Here is a 24,832-nt window from a genome sequence, read left to right as displayed (position 1 = left end):
GTCTTATTATCAGAGAGAATGAGAACTGTAACCACAGAACCTTCAAGCAAGTGTCTCCACTCTTTGAGAGCCAGGATAATGTTCAAGAGCTCTCTGTCTTCAATCTCGTGATTGCATTTAGCTGGAGACAGCTTCTTGGAGTAGAACCCACAAGGAGGTATGGGTCCATAAGGTGTCCGACACTGAAACAGGAGGGTGCCTACTCCCGTCTCAGACGCATCCACCTCTAGGACAAAGGGCAAACCAGGATTGGGATGAGACAGAATGGGAGCCAAAGCAAAAGCAGATTTGAGGGCCTCAAAAGCTTGGATGGCAGCAGGCGTCCAATTGTGGAAATCACTGCCCTGCTTGGTCAGATCTGAGATAAGTTTGGCCAAAGAGTAAAAGTTCCTGATAAATTTCCGATAGTAGTTGGCAAACCCAAGGAAATGCTGAATGGAACGGAGACCACTGGGGCAAAACCATTGTAGAACAGTCCATGGAGAACCCTTCAGCTGAAATGACCAAGAAGGCAACCTGAGACGGGTAATTTACATTTCTCAAGCTTACAGTTAAGCCCATTCTCGTGTAACCGTGGCAGCACCCATCTGACATCCAGGTAGTGTGATTCAATGGAATCCGAGTTAATCAAGATGTCGTCCAAATAGACTACCATGCATTGCTGCAACATATCATGAAAGACATAATTGATAAACTCCTGGAAGACAGCGGGCACATTGCACAAGCCAAAGGGCATCACCAGAGATTGATAATGACCTGTTCTGGTATTAAACGTGGTCTTCCGCTCATCACCCTCCTTGAGCCTTATGAGGTTATATGCAGTCCTTAGGTCAAGCTTGGAACGACTGTTGCTCCCTTGAGGCGGTCGAACAGTAATTATCAGAATTGGGTATGCATTCTTGACCTTGACCCCCCTTTTTCTTTACGAAGAAAAACTGGCACCAGCTGGAGAAGTGGACTTGCGAATGTGCCCCCGGGCAAGTGCATCCGCAACGTACTCCACCATGGCCATATTCTCCACAACTAAGAGAGGATAAACCCTGCCACGAGGAGGAAGGGCACCAGGTTGCAAGTCGATGGCACAATCATACTGACGATAAGGAGGAAGAGTACCAGCGTGCACCTTGTCAATTATGTCAGAATATTTATACTGCTCTGAATATAACACTGTCTATTTATGTCAATAAGCAAAGATCTGTGAGGTAGGAGAATCTCCACTTATTTCCACAAAACAATATGTAGCGAATTCTTTTTATCGATTAATTTCTTTTTAAAAGCATATACCAATCTTAGTGAAAACAGTCTACAGTATGGAATATATAAGAATATTTATTCACAAGACATGTATTCACAATAAATGATCAGACTTGAGATGACACAAAAAAATAACTTTACATAAAATACAAACTTAAAACGATAAATGCAATGTGATATGTAGCTCAATAATGAAAGTAAAAATAAAGCAAGATTACGTTTTTCCCAGGTATAGTATAAACCATAAATGAATGTTCTATATAATCAGACCACAATTGTCTGCGCAATGCGCAGCCGATAGTCACTCCACTGCAGATGAAGCGAGAATAGGCTATGCAAAACGTGAGACTAATACGCCAATATGTGCTAAATCTGATATTAATAAAAATGTATAAAAACAAAAATCAGTTTTAAAGAAAAATCTACATATGGTTAATACGGCTGGGACTGTAATCTCATTACCCTTAAATATGAAATGTAAAACATTTAAGGAAGTACATAAACAATAGTAAATAATATCAAATAACACAAGGTATATTTACCATACTTAAGATGGCTGCTAGCTTAGAATGGTCGTTACCAGAGTCCTTAAAATGGCTGCCTTCCCAAAATGGTGGCCAGTTAGGGAGGAGTTTCGTATGGCGTCCTTCCAAGTTTCAGATACATGATGGAGCAAAATGGAGTCTGTATAGATGAGTCTATGCATGGCTGTAGTAGCGTGTGTGTTGTATGTGTAATGTATGTTGTGTAATGTAATGTGTTACATCTGGGTTCTCCTTTTTATATGGTATTGAACAAAGGACTATTAAAATTACCATAAGTCAAACCCAGAAGGAGTAACATTATCCCCATTGGTTGGGACATCTTATTCATTAACTGGTGATGTCATTGGTCAACACCTCTAACCAGTATATTAAAATTAAATGATGATTTCTTTATATTTAAGAGTAATCATCATAAAAACTTGTCCATACTCTCATAATATAATATCCATCATGTATCTAAGAAAGGATTAAATCTGGTAACACCATAATATATTATTAATGTATATATCTATATATATTGGAAATGACTTTTTAACCTAAGACTTCAATTAGTAGCAGTCAGTCACCAGAGATGGCAGTATTGTGTTGCTCTTAGCTTCAGTATATAGCAATATAGCAGCATTATTAACCTACAAATAAACTTTGCAATTTATATTGACAAAGAGCTTACAATCTCAGACCTTCTAGACTCTTTGGCAAGGACAGAAAAAGTTTTATGATACTTCACCACTTATAAGAGCTTATTTACTGAAGCCTTACTAAACATGCAGTGATGAGTCATCAAAATCAGTTAAAGCTAAAATTTAGCAAGAATGAAACAACTTTAATATAGAAGGTTTACATACATATCTATGTATGTTATTCATATATATATATATATACTTCATTGTTAATATTCTTTTATATAGAACTATAATGTATCTGTAAATCTTATTTCTAAATGAGTTTAAACACAGAATACTTGACCAGTGTTTTATGATGACCACACAGACAAGATTATCCTGGTATAGCGTCAGCTAGACTTTATCTAAAGAAAGTTAAATAGACTATTTATTTATTACCTTAGGTCACTACAGCATGTTTGGGTAAACCTTTTAGAAATCTCCTGAATAGACACTTTTCGTTAAAGGAGATTTGAACTTTCAGTGACCTTCTACAACATGGACGCCACTGCTCAAAATTTCTATATAAAACAGAATATGACATATTTTCCATTTTTCCTTTATTTAATCTCCCCAAATAAGCCTGACATATCCCCCCCCCCCTTCTTCCTAGTATTCAGGTGGACAACCTTAGACATATCTGGGAAGAAGCTCAGAAGAAATAAAAGAAAACAAAATGTCTTGTCCTCTTTTTATAAGAGAGTAGTTCATATTGGGGATTGTTCATCATAACTTTTAAGCAAGGCGGTGAAATGAAAAAGCAGTTCCAAGTGTAAGTCCATAGCAACTTTGCTATCGTTAGCTATGTCACAACTGTTCCTTGTTAGTCTTTTGAATTTCGATCTCCTAGTAAAGAAACTTAAATTTTCCTCGAAATCTCCATCTTCAGCTTGCAAAGTTTTGATAGAGACAGAAATGAACTACTGCGATGGTATTGGCAACTACCATTCAAAACGCAGTAAAACAATGTTGGCAAACCAGGAATCCGAGAAATCTCTTTGAACGTTGGTTGGATAATGAATTGACTCAGCATAGTCTAGAGTGTCATACTTCTAGACTGAGTTTGCTCACATATGCAATGCACCATTCTCACATCTCCTTCAACTGAAAACAGGAGGTAGTGCGATTCCTCTAGTGGATATCCTCGGATCAAATTCACAAAGATCTCTTAAAACAAATCTTCCTCTCCGTCAACAAGAATCTAGGGCGTCTCGCAGCATGATTCCTGAAGAAGGACCCGATTCAATGAGGGGTTCCATCCTGAGCTGGGCTCCAAGGAGTAATATGACCCATCCGATCGCCGCGTTTATGGTAAACATCATCGTCTGTACCTTCCTGCAGGGAAGGATAATCTCCCTCTATTGGATGAAATATACAGTATGAATATATATTCTCATCAATTGACATTTCAATGTGAGGTTTGTAATCTAAGCTTTCTCAGAGTCCTCCTTTAGTCCACTGTGGGATCAGCTTTTTATCTGACCACCAAGGAAGGTGAGACTATATATGCGACCTTTCCTAGGGAGACTGACTTCTGGGGCTCATTAACATGGGGATATATTCATCGCCATGGATACCACACATTGAACAATTGAACTATAATACCATATTTTGTTAGAATTTACCTATTACTTGGGAGGAAAAATATAATATCTCCCCCTTTGGGGCATCAATGCAATTTATTGTATGCAACAAAATTACCTGACATTGAGGATTCCTTCTTGGTTACCGTATACAACCTTTAACCTCTTGACTTCATTACGTCGTTAGGGTTTGATCCTCTTTGGTATCACCGTCATTGGCGATTTTTCTAAATGTGCCCGCTTTGAGTGACCTGTTTGAGTCAGAGGGATGAAGTGACCACTGAAAAATAGGAGGGTAGTTAGTATCTAACAACCAAGATCCCCTGACAGGGATTTCAGGATCCTCAATACTGTGACCTGGGGATAAAATGGTGTTAGAACCCCTGTATCCTATGCCTTCATTAAGTGTATCCCTCTGATTCCTGGCCATTTGGGCATTTAAGGATTTTGTGGCCCTTGGCTGGCCACAGGATTTTGTTCTTGAAGAGGAATTATTTTAGTTCTGGGCTGCAGTGCCCTGAGTGAACCAAGTGATCATCTGATCCAACTTGGCATCTACTCAACTGAAAACCTCTTCAGCATTGGATTGTTGGCTCCGCCTCCTGCGCTGCCTATGTCTCTCGGGTACAGACAGATGGGACAGACCCCTATCAGAACCACTTGTTCGGTTCTGGCGTGGGGTCTGGGCCTTAATGTCTCTTCATCTTACCGAGGATTTTGAGGAGCCCTAAGATGGGGCAAATCCCTATTTATTTGTGGGTATCCCCCTTGTTGAGGATATTGGGCATAGCGAGGGTTTCCATCCTCAAGGGTAAATTGGGCTCTATGGGGATGCTCCCTATAGATTCTTTTAAACCTTGGGCCCTTTCCACTTGGAGGGAAATCCTGAAGTGGCCTCTGTTCCCCCCTCCTGATTGGTGGGGTGTCTGGTGTCCTCCTTAAGGTATCCGGTATAAATCTTGCTCCTTTTTTTTCTTAATGTAAAGGTTGAGGAGAAAGGTGTGTTTCTGCAACAATTTTGGTGACAGGCTCATGCCTTTCTTTGTATTCACCGGTCTGTTGGATGGAGTACAAATTGTCGCTCTCTTTCACCAACCATTCCAGTGAACACCCCAAGTGGTAGTCCCTTGCCAAACTTATTTTTATGTACGTAGGCAATGCCTCAAAGCACAGGGATTTAAATTCTGGGTGCTTGTACTCAGGCTACTTCATTGAAGGGTGTTAGGCACTTTTGAGTACAGCCAAAAATTCAGTGGGCTTTGGTGCTGTGTACATTTTTAGTTTGTAGATTGCAGCTCTAGCAGCGGTAAGGTTGTGTATGGGCTGGATTCTAAATTACATCCTACAGGCCCAACACAGAAAGGGTGTTTTCATAGGCCTTAAGATGATCAGTAATGTCTAAGGACCCTTTCTTAACAAAAATCGGGACAGTACTCTTTTTTTTTAAAACTTTATATTCTGGAGGTGTCCAGTATATTTTTAGGGGTGCTCGTCTTTTTGCAGTGACCTTGATATGACTCATACCTATTTATGTATGGCGCCCCAATTTCTGCCCTCCTATATTTAGAAGATGGCTGGGGTAGGACATGGACTCTCTGCCTGATTCCCCCCTTGCCTGGGTCATAACCATCAGACTGGGAGTCATATCTGGGTCTAATTAATTACTTCATTTTTAATGCAGGACTAATAAGCATTACCCTTTTGCATGGACACCATAACCTTTTGGAACTCTCCTATTTATTTACTGATGAGTTCCTGTCCTGACTTGAACTGTTACACTTTTTTTTTCAAATTTTTTTTTCACTGCTGGTTACTCAGCAACTTAAATTTCCACTGCTCGTTACTCGGCAACTTTGGCTAGAAAACATTTTTCCTTGCTCAAAACTTCCTAATTATTTGCATTTATCGTTTACATTTCTCTTTCAAATGGTTGCTTTCATTACAGCTTTCTTGATAAGACTTCTGCCACAGTTCTACTTCATTCTGTAGTTTCACGCTACATTCTCTTAACTGATGTGTCCCAATAGAGGTTTCCTTCACCAGCTCAAGGAGGTTCCTTATCTCACTTCCTATTATTTGGAGTGGAGATTGGAACTTTACTAAATTCCTTTTTGCTGAGCCTTCTGGTGCAGTTCCTCACAGAGATGCAGCGAGATAGGCCATGACTCTAAAAGTATGTGATCACGCTTCCTGACGTGTTTGGTGTTAAAGAAGCTATTGGTGAGTTCATACATCGGGTTTTCCTCTACCCAGGTCAGGTGCCCATATACATTTGAGGATTTTGATATATATGACTCTAGCTTTTACATATTCCACCATTTCAGACTCAGAGAGGTGTTTCCACATATTTTTGATCTGTACCGAATCTACTGAGGTTGTGGCTTTACCACTAGGGACTGACACCTTGCCAGAGTTGGCAGCGTGAACTTTACCTTTTGTAGACATTTTTAGGGTGTTTCTATCAACATTCACAATTATTTTAAAAAAAAAATTAAATTTTCATATATATATATATATATATATATATATACACACACACACATAATATTCTCAAAAATGTTAGGGGTGTACTCACTTTTGTGAGATACTATATATATATATATATATATATATATATATATATATATATACACACACACACACACACATATATACATACACATGCAATACAATATGGTCATTGCTGTGAGCATATGAACATAATACATCAGGGACAATGTAAATGTGGTGGATGAGTTTATATATCCAGAGGGCTGCCCCTGCAGGAGGGTCTCCCTCCTTTTTATGTCCACACATACACACAGGCACGCACGCAAAATCCATGGTGCCAACTGGTATAAAAGGGCATGCTTAGGGGCTAGTGCAGATGCAGGGACATGACAAATACCGAAGACCAGTACTGACTTTTAATATTAGGACACTTACCTGTCCAGGGATCCTTCTATGTCGGTACCCCAGCCGATTTTTCAATTGGCTCTCGGGTGCCCCCAACATTCCTTGTAAGGGAAACCGGCAGTGAAACCTTGGGGCTTCACAGCAAGTTTCCTGCTACGCATGTACGAAGAGCGTTGTGCTTTGTGAATGGCTCGGCGGCGGAGGAAAAACAGGTACCCATTCCCCATCTCCCATACGAAAGGTGCCAAATATGGCAGTGGAGGGTAGGAGGAAGCAAAGAAGCGGAGCCTCTCCTTTTGGGTGGAGCTCTGCTTTAACTGTATTTGAGCACGACGAACTAAAAATGCTATTTAATTTATTTTTAATATTTAAAGCAAACTTACCCATCCATCCATGTCTTCATGATTTATTTTGTTGAGAAATCATTTTGAAATATACTATATAATGGCAGATAATTAATGTATCATTTACTTCCTGGAATCCCTCCGCTCTTAGCTAAAGTATGCAGGCAGAATGGTGTGCTTGACCGAGAAAGCTCCTCCAGACTTTTGTTTGTTCACCTAGAAAAAAAAAAATTCGCTTAAAGCATGTTATACAGCACAGTGCTTGTGCTGTGTCATTTGGCCCCCTGTAACCAGTGATGGAAGTAACTGCGTTTAAGTAAACGGCGTTACTTAACGCAGTTACTTTAGAGGGTAACGAGTAATCTAACTGATTACTCATCCCCTCATGGTAACGCCATTGAAATTAGTTTGGCTGCGTTACCGCAATTACATCTACCGCCACTAAATGGCAGTAGTGTAATTCCTCCTCTCCTCTATGACCGAGGCCGGCGCTGTCTGCAGCACTGGCCTCAGTCGATGAGAGAGAGAGGCAGCAGCACAGGCCTGGAGGAGGAGGACGGAGCCAGGCGGACCCCAGTGTGCCTGGGCAGGCCACACACCACCACCAACAGCCAGTCGCCACCACCAGCAACCAGCAACCACCACCAGCCAGCCACCACCACCGCCAGCAGCCAGCCAGGCAGCACTGCAGCAGCAGCAGCAGAACAACAGGTACTAAAAAAAAAAAACTCAGTCGCAGGCAGTCAAGTCAGGCAGGAGGACTCAGTCAGCACCCCCACCTCCAGTGTGCCACACCACAGGACTCAGACCGCCACCACCAGTGTGCCACACCACCACCAGCCACCACCACCACCAGCAGCCAGCCACTCCAGACAGCAGCAGGTACCAAAAAAAAAAAATATGGTTACTCACACAGTCAGGAGGACTCAGGAGTCAAGATCCCCACAGTGCGCCACACCACCACCAGCCACCAACACCAACACCAACCCACCCTATACACCCACTGACCCCTATATACACTTACTCACCCACATCCGCAGCCCTGCTCTATGCTTCATTCTGTGCTTCTGTGTCCTCCCCCCCTCCCTCTCTGCCTGTCAGCTCATACCAGGCGCCCCCCCCCCTGCCCCTTCCTTCTGGTATCATAACTTATTGTTGTTACTACAGTCCCCTCTGTTACAATAAATGCTGCGCCCCACTGTATGTGTTTTCTAAAAAATCCGCTGATAAATACTTTATTTTATTGCGCCAATCGGAGGTCACGTGACCGGCCGTCTCTCTCCTCTCCAGGTCTGACAACAAAGCAGGCAGGGCTGAGAATCCTCCGCTGACGTCAGCCAGGAGGAGGAGAGGAGGAAAGAGACAGCCGGTCACATACAATGGGGCACAGCATTTATTATAACAGAGTTGATTGTAGTAACAACAAAAAGTGGGTTAACAACAAAAAAGCCCATGAAGACTCTTGGGATGCAAGACATAATTTTGGCCTTGGCCAGAAACCAGGAAGCAACTGAAAAAAGTAAAAAAAAAAGGAAGTATAATATACCTTCCAATTTATTTACTAATGCTAGCAGCATAAGGATTAAAAATAGTTATGGTTGATTTGAGAGAGTTTAGTTCCAATCTCAACATAGTCCAATTAAGAATGTGACTTATACTGCTTTATTACATATTACTTTAGTTTTTTTTGTTTTTTACTTTTTTTTAAATTAAACTGGAAATATTGGTTTCTTTTTACCAAGGCACCAAGCTTAATTTATTTACTTTACTTGAGCCTAAAAGGATTTGCTTCTTAATCCAGTATATTGCAATCTGGTAATTTTGGGTCCCCCGGGTAGCATTGCAATGCAACTGAACCACTATAATAATTTTTTTGACGACTTGAATATATTTGTGTTTTTATTTTAAATGTCGTAAATTGGATGTTTTGCACATAATATTAATGTCATTATACATTTATCTTTACATATATCTTTAGCCAGTAGCATACAGTGTTTACGTGAACTAAGAATTCTTCAGCTCTCAGATGTTCCCAATATTTTCAATGGACTTGAGCACATAATAGATTCATTTTCAAACAACTGCAACCAAATAAAAGAGCTTCATTTAAAAAACTGCTGTTTGACCGCAAAGTCTGTGAGATCCCTAAGTAAGTACTCGAGTTGTTTCATAGTACATTCTTTTACTGATAGATCATATGCTTATAGTGACAAACCATAGCACCTATTAACAGATACTCAGTGTATATATACTATGTGATATAAAATAAATATATATAAAAAATTGTGTCAATACATCAATCAATACATTTCATAAAAATCGGTAAATACGTGAAAATAAACAGCAGTATAAAACAATCACATAATGTCCATATTTAATAAAGTTCCATAAAAAACAACCCAACTTCCAGTGAATGTGCAATCCCAGAACCATAGACTCTACACTTATCCACCTCAGTGCCCTTCACCCCACCTTTGGATGTCCTCTCACCTGCCTAAATGGACCTCACTAGTTTAGGGTCACGATCCTCAGCTCCACAATGTGGTATCATTCATATAAAAGCAAGATGAAGATCCAGTAGTGCAGATCACTTTAACCAGATTTTACTCAAATATAAAAAGAAACTCACATATTGGAAGTGAACAAACAGCATATCTCAACAAATGTCTTTATATTTAAAAAAAAAAAATCTGGTTAAAGTGATCTGGACTTTTGGAAATTCTTCATGCTTTTATATGAATAAAACCATGTTGGGGAACTGGGGATTGTTACTATTGAGCTGGTGGAGCAGTGCATGTATACTATTTCAAAAGTGCATACGGACCTCCCTAAATTGAGGTCCATTTAAGCAGGTTAGAGGACATACAAAGGTGGGATGAAGGGCACTGAGTTGGATAAGTGAAGAGTCTATGGTTTATGGGATTGCACATTCACTGGAAGCTGGATTGTTTTTATGGACTTTTATTAAATATGGACTTTATGTGATTGTTTTATACTGCTATTTATTTTTATTTTACGAATTTTCAATATACTGTATGTATTGATTTTCACATTTTTTATATATTATATATCACATATCATGTATGCACTAATTAGCTTATCTATTTCTTTGAGGGATAGGCTGGCCATACATGTCCAACTTTTGTTGTACAAATTTCTGTCAGATCTACCACAAACCACATAATGTGAGGTCAAAGCTAAACAACACATTCACTTGTATCCATTTTGGCAGGCCTTCGTACTACATACTTGAAGGTAAATTTCAAGAAAATCTGACAGAAAACTGAAAGAAAATTGTATCATGTATGGCCAGCCTTAGCGCTACACTATTTAGGAGTTTAGAGTATGTATTTAGTTATTGCATTTGCACAGGTGGGTGTATGCATTTTTTATGTGAGCTGCTTTCTGCTGTTTATGGTATGCATATTTGTGGGGACTGAATGATTATTACATATACACATAATTCTATATATTTTTTTGAGTTTTGAATCAGCGAGGTGGTAAAACGGAAAATTTATATCAAATACTTACCGTAATTTTCCTTTCCTGATGGACTCCATGGCAGCATACGTTTGGGTAGCCCCGCCTCCACTCCTACCCCATAGGACCCCACTCCCATAAATCCTTGCTCCCTTTCAGCATCCATGTTCTGTAACTAGCCTACTCAGGAACTGGGAGGGGACTCCTGCTGCCATGGAGTCCATCAGGAAAGGAAAATTACGGTAAGTATTTGATATAAATTTTCAGTTTTCCTGACAGACTCCATGGCAGCATACGTTTGGGAAATAACTCGCCAAAACACAATTGGATGGGCAGATGCTGACAAAATTTAATTAACACCTGCAACTGATAACACTTGAGTACCAAAACCAACAGAGGAAAGACCCGCCGCCTCAACACAATAATGTGACATAAATGTGTGAATGGACGACCAAGACGCTGCTCTGCAGATCACATCCGGAGCGACATGTCTTGAAGCTGCTCATGAAGTAGCGACACACCTCGAGTAGAATATGCAGTCACCGCTTTAGGAGAAACCAAGCCCTTCTCTCTATAAGCCCATTGAATGGCCTCTACTATCCAGGAAGCAATTGATCTCGAAGAGGCACGCATACCCTTGTTCTTCCCAGACAACAAGACAAAGAGATAATACATCTTCCGGAAAGGAGCTGTAGCTTCCAGATACTGTTTGAGCGTGTTGCCCACATCCAGTGGATTGATTTCCGGAGGTTTGGCCGACGAGTTGAAAGTAGGAAGAACCATTTCTTGGTTCTATAAAAATAAATAACCGCGCTAAGCCAAAGAAAATGAGCAGCAGCTGTAGTGGGAGTCACTAAAAAGATAATGTATAGGAAGAGCTGCGCTAGATTGATAGTAGGCTAGGATCAACCAGCATAAGCAAAGTGTAATAAAGTATGCGTAATAATATAGTATATGTATTAAAATACAACAGCAATGATAATATAATCATACATCCCGCAAGCAAATATAATCAATATCAATAATGTCCTAAGGTTACATATCCTGCAGGCATAAATAAATAAATAAATAAATAAAGTCCATCAATGAAAGTCAATGTAGAATAAATGGGTGTCCAGTGAAAGGAGGAAACACACACCACTTCCTACGTGCCTATTCCACAAAAGTGCCGCATGCATAGAGCTCAAGTTATGCTTACCAGAGCTCATTGGATTGTGAGCATAACACACATATATCCACGTATAGGCCGATCAGTATCCACCGTGTTGTACCGCACTGCCACCACTGTATGGTTGAGCGGATGACCCCAAGCAGGTAGAGGAGCCCCTCAGTGTTCCACGTCCCAATAAAGAGAAGGGAGCAATAGCGTAGTACGTACACACAGTTTTATTGGTAAAACGGTTAAAATCACTTACATCAGTATCGATAACAAGCGCTTGTATGTCTCTCGCTGCCGCCCGGCTTCCGGGTTGCGTCGTGGTGACGTCAGCACGCCTTCCTTATGCGTTTCGTGACACCTCACGTCTTCCTGGGGATGTGGGCGGCGCGCTGACGCACCACTTAAATAACAAACAGCGGACCTCCTCCTCCGGTGTCACACGGAACGAGCGCCGCCATCTTAACTACTGAACCGCCAATACCTCTAAGGATTAGCATCATAGGCAAGGCGGAAAGGAAGCAAAACACTAGATCTCAGAACCGGAGTCACCGGAAGGAGCTGGACCCGTATCAACATATAGCAAATGCAAAGGTAAAACAAACATCGGACAGGTCCAAAGCTGCCAGTGATGCTGCATTCAAAAGTTGGTAACAGGTGGATTAGCAAATTGCCATAACACCACTATAGAATCCTCATATGGGCCGAAGCCTAATCTGCCATATTGGATACTGGCAGGGCAAATAATAAAACTAAACCATGGATCATAATCACTATATTATAACTAATGCAGTAATTACCCACAAAGGGGTCAATCTATAACCATAAATGGATTAAAATTGGTTATAAATAAGTCCACTAAAGGCAGACATTTAAATAGGAAGCAATTATTTAGGCCCAAACAAAGGGCAATTATAATTAGGACATAATCCCAAACGTACATGACCATATATGCTAGGCTACAGATTATGGCAATCTATAACCCACCTAACGGTCAATCCATAACCATTTAAAATATATAAATAAAAATTATAAAAGTAGTTCACTATGAGGCAAACATATTAAATAAATGGGTATCTCTTTGGGCTCAACTAAAGACCATTCCCAGACTGGCAATGATCCCAAACATATATGGCAACAATGCAGCATCATGGGAAGCGTCTAGACACTACACAGTACCAACCCAAGATACAAGTACCTGTTCAAAGGCCATAAAAATATAGTGTATAACACATATTGTATCATGCATGGCCACAATTATGGCCATACAAAACATATGTCACACACTATAAATATATTAAAATTAACTATGAATAACCCCCAGCAGGAAAAAAAAAAGCCGCCTGCCTTTCTCCCTTCATGGAGGAAGATCGCGAGTGACCGGCGGACATCGGGTCCGCCGGTCACACGTACTGACTTCCCAGGGAACGAGCCAGGGCGGGCGCGCGCCTCCGCGGGCGCGCGCTCGCCCGCTCGCCCGCTATAGGCTCACAAGGAAGTGACAGGCTAGTGACGTATATATACGTCACTTTGCCTGGCCGGAGCTGACCGCCGACGTATAAAGTTGTGCGGCGGTCAGCAACCGGTTATAAGAAGAAGAATACACATAGCACCCCATACTGACAGAAAAACACAGAATTGTTGACATTGTTGCAGATTTATTAAAAAAGAAAAACTGAAATATCACATGGTCCTAAGTATTCAGACCCTTTGCTCAGTATTTAGTAGAAGCCCCCTTTTCATCTAATACAGCCAGGAGTCTTTTGGGGAAAGATGCAACAAGTCTTTCACACCTGGATTTGGGGATCCTCTGCCATTCCTCCTTGCAGATCCTCTCCAGTTCTGTCAGGTTGGATGGTAAACGTTGGTGGATAGCCATTTTTAGGTCTCTCCAGAGATGCTCAATTGGGTTTAAGTCAGGGCTCTGGCTGGGACATTCAAGAACAGTCACAGAGTTTTTGTGAAGCCACTCCTTCGTTATTTTAGCTGTGTTCTTAGGGTCATTGTCTTGTTGGAAGGTAAACCTTCGACCCAGTCTGAGGTCCAGAGCACTCTGGAGAAGGTTTTTGTCCAGGATATCCCTGTAATTAGCCGCATTCATCTTTCCCTCGATTGCAACCAGTCGTCCTGTCCCTGCAGCTGAAAAACACCCCACAGCATGATGCTGCCACCACCATGCTTCACTGTTGGGACTGTATTGGACAGGTGATGAGCAGTGCCTGGTTTTCTCCACACATACCGCTTAGAATTAAGGCCAAAAAATTCTATTTTGGTCTCATCAGACCAGAGAATCTTATTTCTCACCATCTTGGAGTCCTTCAGGTGTTTTTTAGCAAACTCCATGCGGGCTTTCATGTGTCTTACACTGAGGAGAGGCTTCTGTCGGGCCACTCTGCCATAAAGCCCCGACTGGTGGAGGGCTGCAGTGATGGTTGACTTTCTACAACTTTCTCCCATCTCCTGACTGCATCTCTGGAGCTCAGCCACAGTGATCTTTGGGTTCTTCTTTACCTCTCTCACCAAGGCTCTTCTCCCCCGATAGCTCAGTTTGGCCGGATGGCCAGCTCTAGGAAGGGTTCTGGTCGTCCCAAACGTCTTCCATTTGAGGATTATGGAGGCCACTGTGCTCTTAGGAACCTTAAGTGCAGCAGAAATCTTTTTGTAACCTTGGCCAGATCTGTGCCTTGCCACAATTCTGTCTCTGAGCTCTTCAGGCAGTTCCTTTGACCTCATGATTCTCATTTGCTCTGACATGCATTGTGATCTGGAAGGTCTTATATAGACAGGTGTGTGGCTTTCCTAATCAAGTCCAATCAGTATAATCAAACACAGCTGGACTCAAATGAAGGTGTAGAACCATCTCAAGGATGATCAGAAGAAATGGAAAGCACCTCAGTTAAATATATGAGTGTCACAGCAAAGGGTCTGAATACTTAGGACTATGTGATATTTCAGTTTTTCTTTTTTAATAAATCTGCAACAATGTCAACAATTCTGTGTTTTTCCGTCAATATGGGGAGCTATGTGTACATTCATGAGGAAGAAGAATGAACTTAAATGATTTTAGCAAATGGCTGCAATATAACAAAGAGTGAAAAATTTAAGGGGGTCTGAATACTTTCCGTACCCACTGTATATAGTAGCAGAGCGTCCCAGAGAGAGACAGGAAAAGTCCTGTTCGGGGCTTATACATCACCCAGGCATCTCTCGTATACCTTTAGGGATCTCTGATGCATGATCCAGTTTGGATCTTGGTCCTCTTCACCAGGCCAATTTAAACTCACCTGAGACAGACAGCAGGTCTCTCTTTCAGCCTGGGAAATCAGACAAGGTTTGTCTAGGAGAGCGAAAGGTAGGTAAACTTATCAGACTGTGTATTTTTGGAAGCTGACAAGCTGTAGGCTTGTTCAGCCTGTTAGTGAGGGCCTTCTTTGTGTGTAGTAAGTGCCGGGACACGGCTAGGATTTTGTTTTGTTATTATTATTCCTGCTTGTTTTCCTTAAAGCACTGTACAGCACCTGTATATAGACTTGTATATAGCACCAATAAACACCGCACTGTTTGTCACTACTTCACTGGATTTGGTATCTGTGCCTGAAAGACTGCTTATCCCAGGGAGCTTTGCACCTGCTACCTGTTCCCCAGCTTACATATGGTGGAGGCCTGCGGGCAGTGGTAGTAAGTTACTACTTAAAGGGCCAGTACCTAGAGTGACTAAACATGGAGGAAATTCTCAAACAGTTGGTGTTATCCAACGCTGCACAGCAGCAAGCGAACTCTTTGATTCAACAACAGATTGGTGTTGTACAGGAACAAACACAGCAAGCAAACTCTTTGATTCAACAACAGATTGGTGTTTGAAAAACTGGCAAGTGCTGCAGAAGCAGACAGAAAGGTGCTTGGTTGAGGTGATGCAGACACTTGCACAGGAGTCTGCTGTGAAAACAGAAACAGTTAGAGACCGCTCCTCAGCCATCCATGTTGGTCGCTTCCTGTCCAAGATGACTGCTGATGATGACCCAGAGGCCTTTCTGGTTACGTTTGAGAGAACCGCTGAGAGGGAAGGCTGGCCCAAAACCCAGTGGGCAGGATTGATCTCTCCCTTACTTACTGGAGAATCGCAGAAGGCCTATTATGATTTGGAGTCCGTGGATGCAGGAGAGTATGAGAAAGTCAAGCAGAAAATCCTGGCACGTCTCGGTGTTAACTTGGCCGTTCGAGCCCAGCGGGTCAACAGCTGGTCCTTCCGAGATGAGAGGCCCCCAAGATCACAGATGTTTGACCTAATCCACCTGGCGCGAAAATGGCTACAGCCGGAGTCCTTGTCTGGGCCACAAATTGTGGAGCGGGTGGTCATGGACCAGTTCCTGAAGTCATTACTAAGTCCTCTGCAGAAGTGGGTGAGTCAAGGAGACCCCAAGTCGGCGGACAACCTGGTGGAGCTCGTTGAGAGGTACTATGCTGCAGAGAGCCTGGTCACCACCCCTACAGCCGCACGGACTTTCCACCCAAAGCCACGGTCTCCCCAGGCAACCGGTAAGACTGTTCCAGGGGAAGTGGGTGGTCAGCATGGCAAGGAGACAGGGGGGAGGACTTTTGGTGCCAGAGCTGAAGTTTGGCGTCCCAAACAAGGGAAGCCACTGCCTGTCAACAAACCTAACTGGGGTAACATCAGGTGTATTGTGCGCAGTACTGGAGGCCATATCTCCAGAAGGATATAGATACTCTAGAGAGAGTTCAGAGAAGAGCTACTAAACTAGTACATGGATTGCAGGAAAAAACTTACCAGGAAAGGTTAAAGGACCTTAACATGTATAGCTTGGAAGAAAGAAGAGACAGAGGGGATATGATAGAAACTTTTAAATACATAAAGGGAATCAACTCGGTAAAGGAGGAGAGCATATTTAAAAGAAGAAAAACTACCACAGGAGGAAACAGTTTTTAATTAGAGGGGCAAAGGTTTAAAAGTAATATGAGGAAGTATTACTTTACTGAGAGAGTAGTGGATGCATGGAATAACCTTCCTGCAGAAGTGGTAGCTGCAAATACAGTGAAGGAGTTTAAGCATGCATGGGATAGGCATAAGGCTATCCTTCATATAAGATAGGGCCAGGGACTATTCATAGGATTCAGATATATTGGGCAGACTAGTTGGGCCAAATGGTTCTTATCTGCCGACACATTCTATGTTTCTATGTTTCCGTTGCCAGGAACTGGGACATGTTGCAGCAAACTGTCCGTTGACAGATGAACCCATGCAGTGTGACATGTCTCTTAGAAGGCAGTCTGTTTGCTGCTGTTTCATGCGCTGCTGCGCCAGGTGTAGGAAAACACATATGCCAAATGACTGTTAATGATAAGCCTATTGCAGCCTTGCTGGACTCGGGAAGTCTGGTGACTTTGGTTAAAGCAGAAATGGTTGAAAATGTGAATTTAAAAGCAAAAAAAGTTGCTGTGATCTGTGTACATGGTGATACTCGGGAGTATCCTATAGTTACTGTTCGCTTTGAAACTGATTTAGGTACGGTGACCCATCCGGTCGGACTTGTGCCCCACTTAGTGCATGAGGCCATCATTGGTAGAGACTTCCCTGAGTTTTGGGAACTGTGGGACCGTCCCGACTCGGTCACAGTAACTGACTCAGTGGTGGAGGCAGAATCCTGGCCAACACCGACCATATGGGTTCATGGGATTCCTCTCACGGTTCCCCGGATTTTCCATTCTCTGTTTTGGCAGGAGAACTGGAGGAGCCTGAGGAAGTCCCCACAGCCAGTCAAGGTGGACCACCTTCTGCTGACCCTGAGGGTACATTGGAGTTTGCTGATCTTAATGTACACAAGGAAAACTTTGGTACCGAGCAGAGAAAAGACCCTACCCTTGCAAGGGCCTGGGAGAATGTAGTAATGGTTAACAATGTACCTGTCGAACCAGGGGACAGGCCCTGTTTTCCTTTTTTTCAGCAGCAATGAGGATTTATTGTATCGTGTATATAAAAAGAACAATGAAATTGTTGAACAGTTGGTGGTCCCTAAGCCTTACAGACGGGTGGTGCTGGAATTGGCTCATGGACACTTACTGGGAGGTCATTTAGGGGTTTGAAAAAAACACTTAAAGGGTGTTACGCAGGTTTTACTGGCCTGGGATACAGAAAGATATTGACAATTATTGTCAATCCTGTCCTGTGTGTCAGATGTCAGCCCCACTACCCCACTTCCGAAGTCCTTTAGTGCCCTTACCCATTATGGAAGTGCCCTTTGAGAGGATCGCCATGGACCTCGTAGGTCCACTCCCCAAGTCTGCCCGGGGTCATCAACACATTCTTGTAATCATGGATTATGCTACACGTTACCCCGAGGCAGTTCCCTTATGCCCTGCATCCGCTAAGAACATTGCTAAAGAGTTGTTCAGGGTGTTCAGTCGCGTTAGGATCCCTAAGGAGGTCCTTACAGACCAGGGCACTGCATTTATGTCACAAATAACTAAAGAGTTGTGCAAGTTATTTAAGGTGACCCAGTTGCGAACCTCCGTATACCACCCTCAAACTGATGGCCTTGTAGAACGCTTCAATAAAACATTAAAGAGTATGTTAAAAAAGGTTGTGGGCAAGGATGGAAAAAACTGGGACTTCTTGATTCCGTACTTAATGTTCTCCATCAGGGAAGTACCCCAGTCCTCTACGGGATACTCTCCTTTTGAATTGCTTTATGGGAGACACCCTCGGGGACTCTTAGACATAGCCAAGGAAACCTGGGAGGGGGAGCAGACACCCCACAAAAGTGTCATTGAGCCCATCGCTCAAATGCAGGACAGGATTGCAGCAATCATGCCTATGGTAAAGGAACACTTACTGCAGGCCCAGGCAGCGCAACAGAGAATATACAACAGGGGAGCCAGACTCCGTGTCTTCTCACCTTGTGACAGGGTCCTGGTGTTAGTTCCCACTGTCAAGAGCAAGTTCCTAGCTAAGTGGCAGGGTCCCTTCAAAGTATTGGAAAGAGTTGGGGAAGTCAATTATAAAGTGCATCAACCAGGAAAAAGGAAGCCAGAGCAGATTTACCATATTAATCTGTTAAAGCCCTGGAAGGATAGGCTGGCCTTAACTGCGAGGTCCGTCCCTGTAACATCTAGGGGTACAGAGTCCCCTCTGGTCCCTGAGGTCACGATTCCAGACACCCTGTCTTATTCCCAAAAACAAGAAACTAGAGAGTTCCTGATAAGGAATAGAGAGAAATTTTCAGAGTTACCTGGTATGACTTCAGCAGTTCAGCATGATATTGTTACTGAACCTGGGGTCCATGTCAAGCTAAAACCATACCGAATTCCCGAAGCTAGGAGAAAGGACATTAGCGATGAAGTAAAAAAGATGCTTGAGCTAGATGTCATTGAGGAATCCAATAGTGACTGGTCAAGCCCCATCATTTTAGTCCCAAAACCGGATGGTACTTGGAGGTTTTGTAACGACTTCAGAAAACTCAATACAGTGACAAAGTTTGACACGTACCCAATGCCCAGGGTGGACAAACTTATAGACAGACTTGGCAAATCCCACTACCTAACTACTTTAGACTTGACCAAAGGATATTGGCAAATACCCCTGACTGGTAGTGCCAAAGAAAAGACTGCGTTTGTTACCCCAGAGGGTTCATTTCAGTACAAAAAAATGCCTTTGGGTTGCAAAATGCCCCTGCGACATTTCAGAGGGCCATGGACAGGGCCCTAAGACCTCACGGACAGTATGCAGCTGCCTACCTGGACGATATAGTGGTACATAGCACTGACTGGGAGTCTCACTTGCCCCGTGTACAGGCTGTTCTGGATTCCCTCTTCAAGGAAGGTTTTACAGCAAACCCAAAAAAATGCGCCATTGGTTTAGAGGAAGCCAGGTATTTGGGCTACACTATTGGTCGTGGAGTCATTAAACCTCAGTTAAACAAAGTAGAAGCCATCCAAGAATGGCCACGTCCTGCAAACAAGAAGCAGGTCAAAGCCTTCCTTGGAATTGCAGGGTACTATAGAAGGCTTATCCCGAATTTTGCAACTCTAGCTGCCCCACTGACCGACCTTACAAAAGGGAAATGGTGAAATGGTCCCCAATAGCAGAGGAGTCTTTCCAAGTCTTAAAGAATGCTCTTTGTGCACAGCCAGTGTTGTACTCCCCTGATTTCTCCAAGGATTTCTTGGTTCCGACGGATGCGTCTGATGTAGGCATTGGGGCCATATTGTCACAGGTACACAATGGGGAAGAACACCCTGTGGTGTACCTGAGCAGAAAGCTTAATGAACACGAGAGAAAGTATGGGACATACTAAAACATTTAATGTGAAAATGGCTTAATGTAGCTTAATGTGTAATAAAGTGCCTAAACCATAACCAATTGCCCTGAAACTTTGCACAGACTAAGTTTTTAACTTTCCTAATATATCCTAGAAGTTTCATGTAGTTTGGTCTTCCAGGAGGCAAACAAGGGACATTAAGCTTGTTTTTTGGGGAGCTTAATGTGGCTTAACGTACAAAAAAGAGCTTACATGTTAACCAATTTCCCCCAAACTTCACACAATAGAAGACTCTATTGATGCTAAGATAGTCTGAAAATTTTAGCTCATTTGGTAAATCACACCAAAAGTTATTCACATTAAGCTATTTTTTTACAATACTAAAACGTTTAATGTCCACGGCTTAATGTAAAAAGAGCTTAATGTACCAAAATGTGCCTTAACCTCAACCAATTGTCCTGAAACTTTGCACAGCCCAAGTTCTGCACTTCCCAAAGCTATCCTGGAGGTTTCATCGATTTAGGTCTCCCACATGGAAAACTGGGGACATTAAGCTCTTTTTTTGGGGAGCTTAATGTGGCTTAACGTACAAAAAAGAGCTTAGATGTGAACCAATTTCCCCCAAACTTGGCACAATAGAAGAGTCTATCTATTCCAACATATTCTGAAAATTTCAGATCATTTGATAAATTACAGTAAAAGTTATTCACATTAAGCTCTTTTTGTACAATACTAAAACGTTTAATGTCCTTAGCTAATGTGAAAAGAGCTTAATGTACCAAAATGTGCCTAAACCTCAACCAATTGTCTTGAAACTTTGCACAGCTCAAGTTCTGCACTTCCCAAAGCTATCCTGGTGGTTTCATCGATTTTGGTCTCCCACACGGAAAACTGGGGACATTAAGCTCTTTTTTTGGGGAGCTTAATGTGGCTTAACGTACAAACAAGAGCTTAGATGTGAACCAATTTCCCCCAAACTTGGCGCAATAAAAGAGCCTATCAATTCCAACATATTCTGAAAATTTCAGATCATTTGGTAAATCACACCAAAAGTTATTCACATTAAGCTCTATTTTGCAATCATAAAAACGCATAGCTTAACCGGTTGCCGACCGCCGCACGACTATATACTGCGGCGGTCAGCCCCGGCCAGGCAGAGTGACGTATCGGTACGTCACTCGCCTGTCACTGACTTGCGAGCCTATAGCGAGCGGGCGCGCGCCCGCCGAGGCGCGCGCCCGCCGCGGCTCGTTCACAGGCAAGTCAGTGCGTGTGACCGGCGGACTCGATGTCCGCCGGCCACACTACGATCGCTCCTGTGAAGGGAGAAAGACAGAGCAGCTTGTGTAAACAAGCTGCCTGTCAGTTCTCCCTGTGTAAAAGTAAAGATCTGACCGTTCTACTATGTAGAACGGTTGATCTTTGCTTTTACACCAATAGCAATGTCCCTACACAGTAGAAAGCACGCCCCTAGGACACACTTAACCCCTCCCTTCCCAATAAAGTTAACCCCTTCCCTGCCAGTGTCATTTTTGCAGTAACAGTGCATATGTATAGCACTGATTACTGCAGTAATGTCACTGGTAACCCCAAAAGTGTCAAAAATGTCAGTCAAGGGTCCGATCTGTCCGCCGCAATGTCGCAGTACCGAAAAAAAAATCGCAGATCGCCGCCATTACGCGTTAAAAAAAAAAACACCAAAAATGACAAAAATCTTTCTCTTTGTTAGTAAACGCGATAACTTTTGCGCAAACCAATCAAAATACGCTTTTTGCGATTTTTTTTACCAAACATAGGTAGCATAAAACAAATTGGCCGAAAAATGTTAAAAAATTTTGATTTTTACTTTTTTTTTTGGGGAATTTCATATAAAAAAATGTGAAAAATATTGTTATTTTTGCAAAATTTACGCTCTTTTTTTGTTTATAGCGCGTGATCAAAAAATCGCACAGGTGATCAAATACCACCAAAAGAAAGCTCTGTTTGTGGGAAAAAAAGGACGTCAAATTCGTTTAGGTACAGCGTCGCACGACCGCGCAATTGTCCGTTAAAGTCACGCAGTAAAAAATCGCAAAAAAACCCCTGGTCCTTTAGCAGCCAAATCCTCCGGGGCTTAAGTGGTTAATGTGAAAAGAGCTTAACGTACCAAAATGTACCTAAACCTCAACCAATTGTCTTAAAACTTTGCACAGCCCAAGTTCTGCACTTCCCAAAGCTATCCTGGAGGTTTCATTGATTTTGGTCTCCCACGTGGAAAACTGGGGACATTAAGCTCTTTTTTTGGGGCGCTTAATGTGGCTTAACGTACAAACAAGAGCTTAGATGTGAACCAATTTCCCCCCAAACTTGGCACAATAGAAGAGTCTATCTATTCCAACATATTCTGAAAATTTCAGATCATTTGGTAAATCACACCAAAAGTTATTCACATTAAGCTCTTTTTGTACAATACTAAAACGTTTAATGTCCTTAGCTTAATGTGAAAAGAGCTTAATGTACCAAAATGTGCCTAAACCTCAACCAATTGTCTTGAAACTTTGCACAGCCCAAGTTCTGCACTTCCCAAAGCTATCCTGGAGGTTTCATCGATTTTGGTCTCCCACATGGAAAACTGGGGACATTAAGCTCTTTTTTTGGGGAGCTTAATGTGGCTTAACGTACAAAAAAGAGCTTAGATGTGAACCAATTTCCCCCAAACTTGGCACAATAGAATAGTTTATCAATTCCAACATATTCTGAAAATTTCAGATCATTTGGTAAATCACACCAAAAGTTATTCACATTAAGCTGTTTTTAGCAATCATAAAAACACGTGGCTTAATGTGAAAAGAGCTTAACGTACCAAAATGTGCCTAAACCTCAACCAATTGTCTTGAAACTTTGCACAGTCCAAGTTCTGCACTTCCATAAGCTATCCTGGAGGTTTCATCGATTTAGGTCTCCCACATGGAAAACTGGGGACATTAAGCTCTTTTTTTGGGGAGCTTAATGTGGCTTAACGTACAAAAAAGAGCTTAGATGTGAACCAATTTCCCCCAAACTTGGCACAATAGAAGAGTCTATCTATTCCAACATATTCTGAAAATTTCAGATCATTTGATAAATTACAGTAAAAGTTATTCACATTAAGCTCTTTTTGTACAATACTAAAACGTTTAATGTCCTTAGCTAATGTGAAAAGAGCTTAATGTACCAAAATGTGCCTAAACCTCAACCAATTGTCTTGAAACTTTGCACAGCCCAAGTTCTGCACTTCCCAAAGCTATCCTGGTGGTTTCATCGATTTTGGTCTCCCACACGGAAAACTGGGGACATTAAGCTCTTTTTTTGGGGAGCTTAATCTGGCTTAACGTACAAACAAGAGCTTAGATGTGAACCAATTTCCCCCAAACTTGGCGCAATAAAAGAGCCTATCAATTCCAACATATTCTGAAAATTTCAGATCATTTGGTAAATCACACCAAAAGTTATTCACATTAAGCTCTATTTTGCAATCATAAAAACGCATAGCTTAATGTGAAAAGAGCTTAACGTACCAAAATGTGCCTAAACCTCAACCAATTGTCTTGAAACTTTGCACAGCACAAGTTCTGCACTTCCCTCAGCTATCCTGGAGGTTTCATCGATTTTGGTCTCCCACACGGAAAACTGGGGACATTAAGCTCTTTTTTTGGGGAGCTTAATGTGGCTTAACGTACAAAAAAGAGCCTAGATGTGAACCAATTTCCGTGTGGGAGACCAAAATCGATGAAACCTCCAGGATAGCTTTGGGAAGTGCAGAACTTGGGCTCTTTTCACATTAAGCTATGTGTTTTTATGATTGCAAAATAGAGCTTAATGTGAATAACTTTTGGTGTGATTTACCAAATGATCTGAAATTTTTAGAATATGTTGGAATTGATAGGCTCTTTTATTGCGCCAAGTTTGGGGGAAATTGGTTCACATCTAAGCTCTTTTTTGTACGTTAAGCCACATTAAGTGCCCCAAAAAAAGAGCTTAATGTCCCCATTTTTCCACGTGGGAGACCAAAATCGATGAAACCTCCAGGATAGCTTTGGGAAGTGCAGAACTTGGGCTGTGCAAAGTTTCAAGACAATTGGTTGAGGTTTAGGCACATTTTGGTACGTTAAGCTCTTTTCACATTAAGCTATGCGTTTTTAGGATTGCAAAATAGAGCTTAATGTGAATAACTTTTGGTGTGATTTACCAAATGATTTGAAATTTTCAGAATATGTTGGAATTGATAGGCTCTTCTATTGTGCCAAGTTTGGGGGAAATTGGTTCACATATAGGCTCTTTTTTGTACGTTAAGCCACATTAAGCGCCCCAAAAAAAGAGCTTAATGTCCCCAGTTTTCCACGTGGGAGACCAAAATCGATGAAACCTCCAGGATAGCTGAGGGAAGTGCAGAACTTGGGCTGTGCAAAGTTTCAAGACAATTGGTTGAGGTTTAGGCACATTTTGGTACGTTAAGCTCTTTTCACATTAAGCCACGTGTTTTTATGATTGCTAAAAACAGCTTAATGTGAATAACTTTTGGTGTGATTTACCAAATGATCTGAAATTTTCAGAATATGTTGGAATTGATAGACTCTTCTATTGTGCCAAGTTTGGGGGAAATTGGTTCACATCTAAGCTCT

At 42.0% G+C, this 24,832-nt stretch overlaps 1 protein-coding gene across 1 annotated transcript in view; it reads left to right on the top strand.

Moving 5' to 3' along the window:
- Positions 1-24,832, top strand: part of NLRC4 (NLR family CARD domain containing 4) — a 200,985-nt gene that overhangs the window by 121,796 nt on the left and 54,357 nt on the right. The window contains exon 6 of the mRNA XM_082251347.1: positions 9,262-9,432. Within this exon, the coding sequence (XP_082107473.1) occupies positions 9,262-9,432 (171 nt within the window). The remainder of the gene's footprint in view (positions 1-9,261; positions 9,433-24,832) is intronic.

This window comes from Pelophylax lessonae (genome assembly GCF_965119305.1).
Source record: "Pelophylax lessonae genome assembly, chromosome: 3".
In the NCBI taxonomy this organism is placed as follows: domain Eukaryota; kingdom Metazoa; phylum Chordata; class Amphibia; order Anura; family Ranidae; genus Pelophylax; species Pelophylax lessonae.
This window is presented reverse-complemented; position numbering and strand designations above follow the sequence as displayed.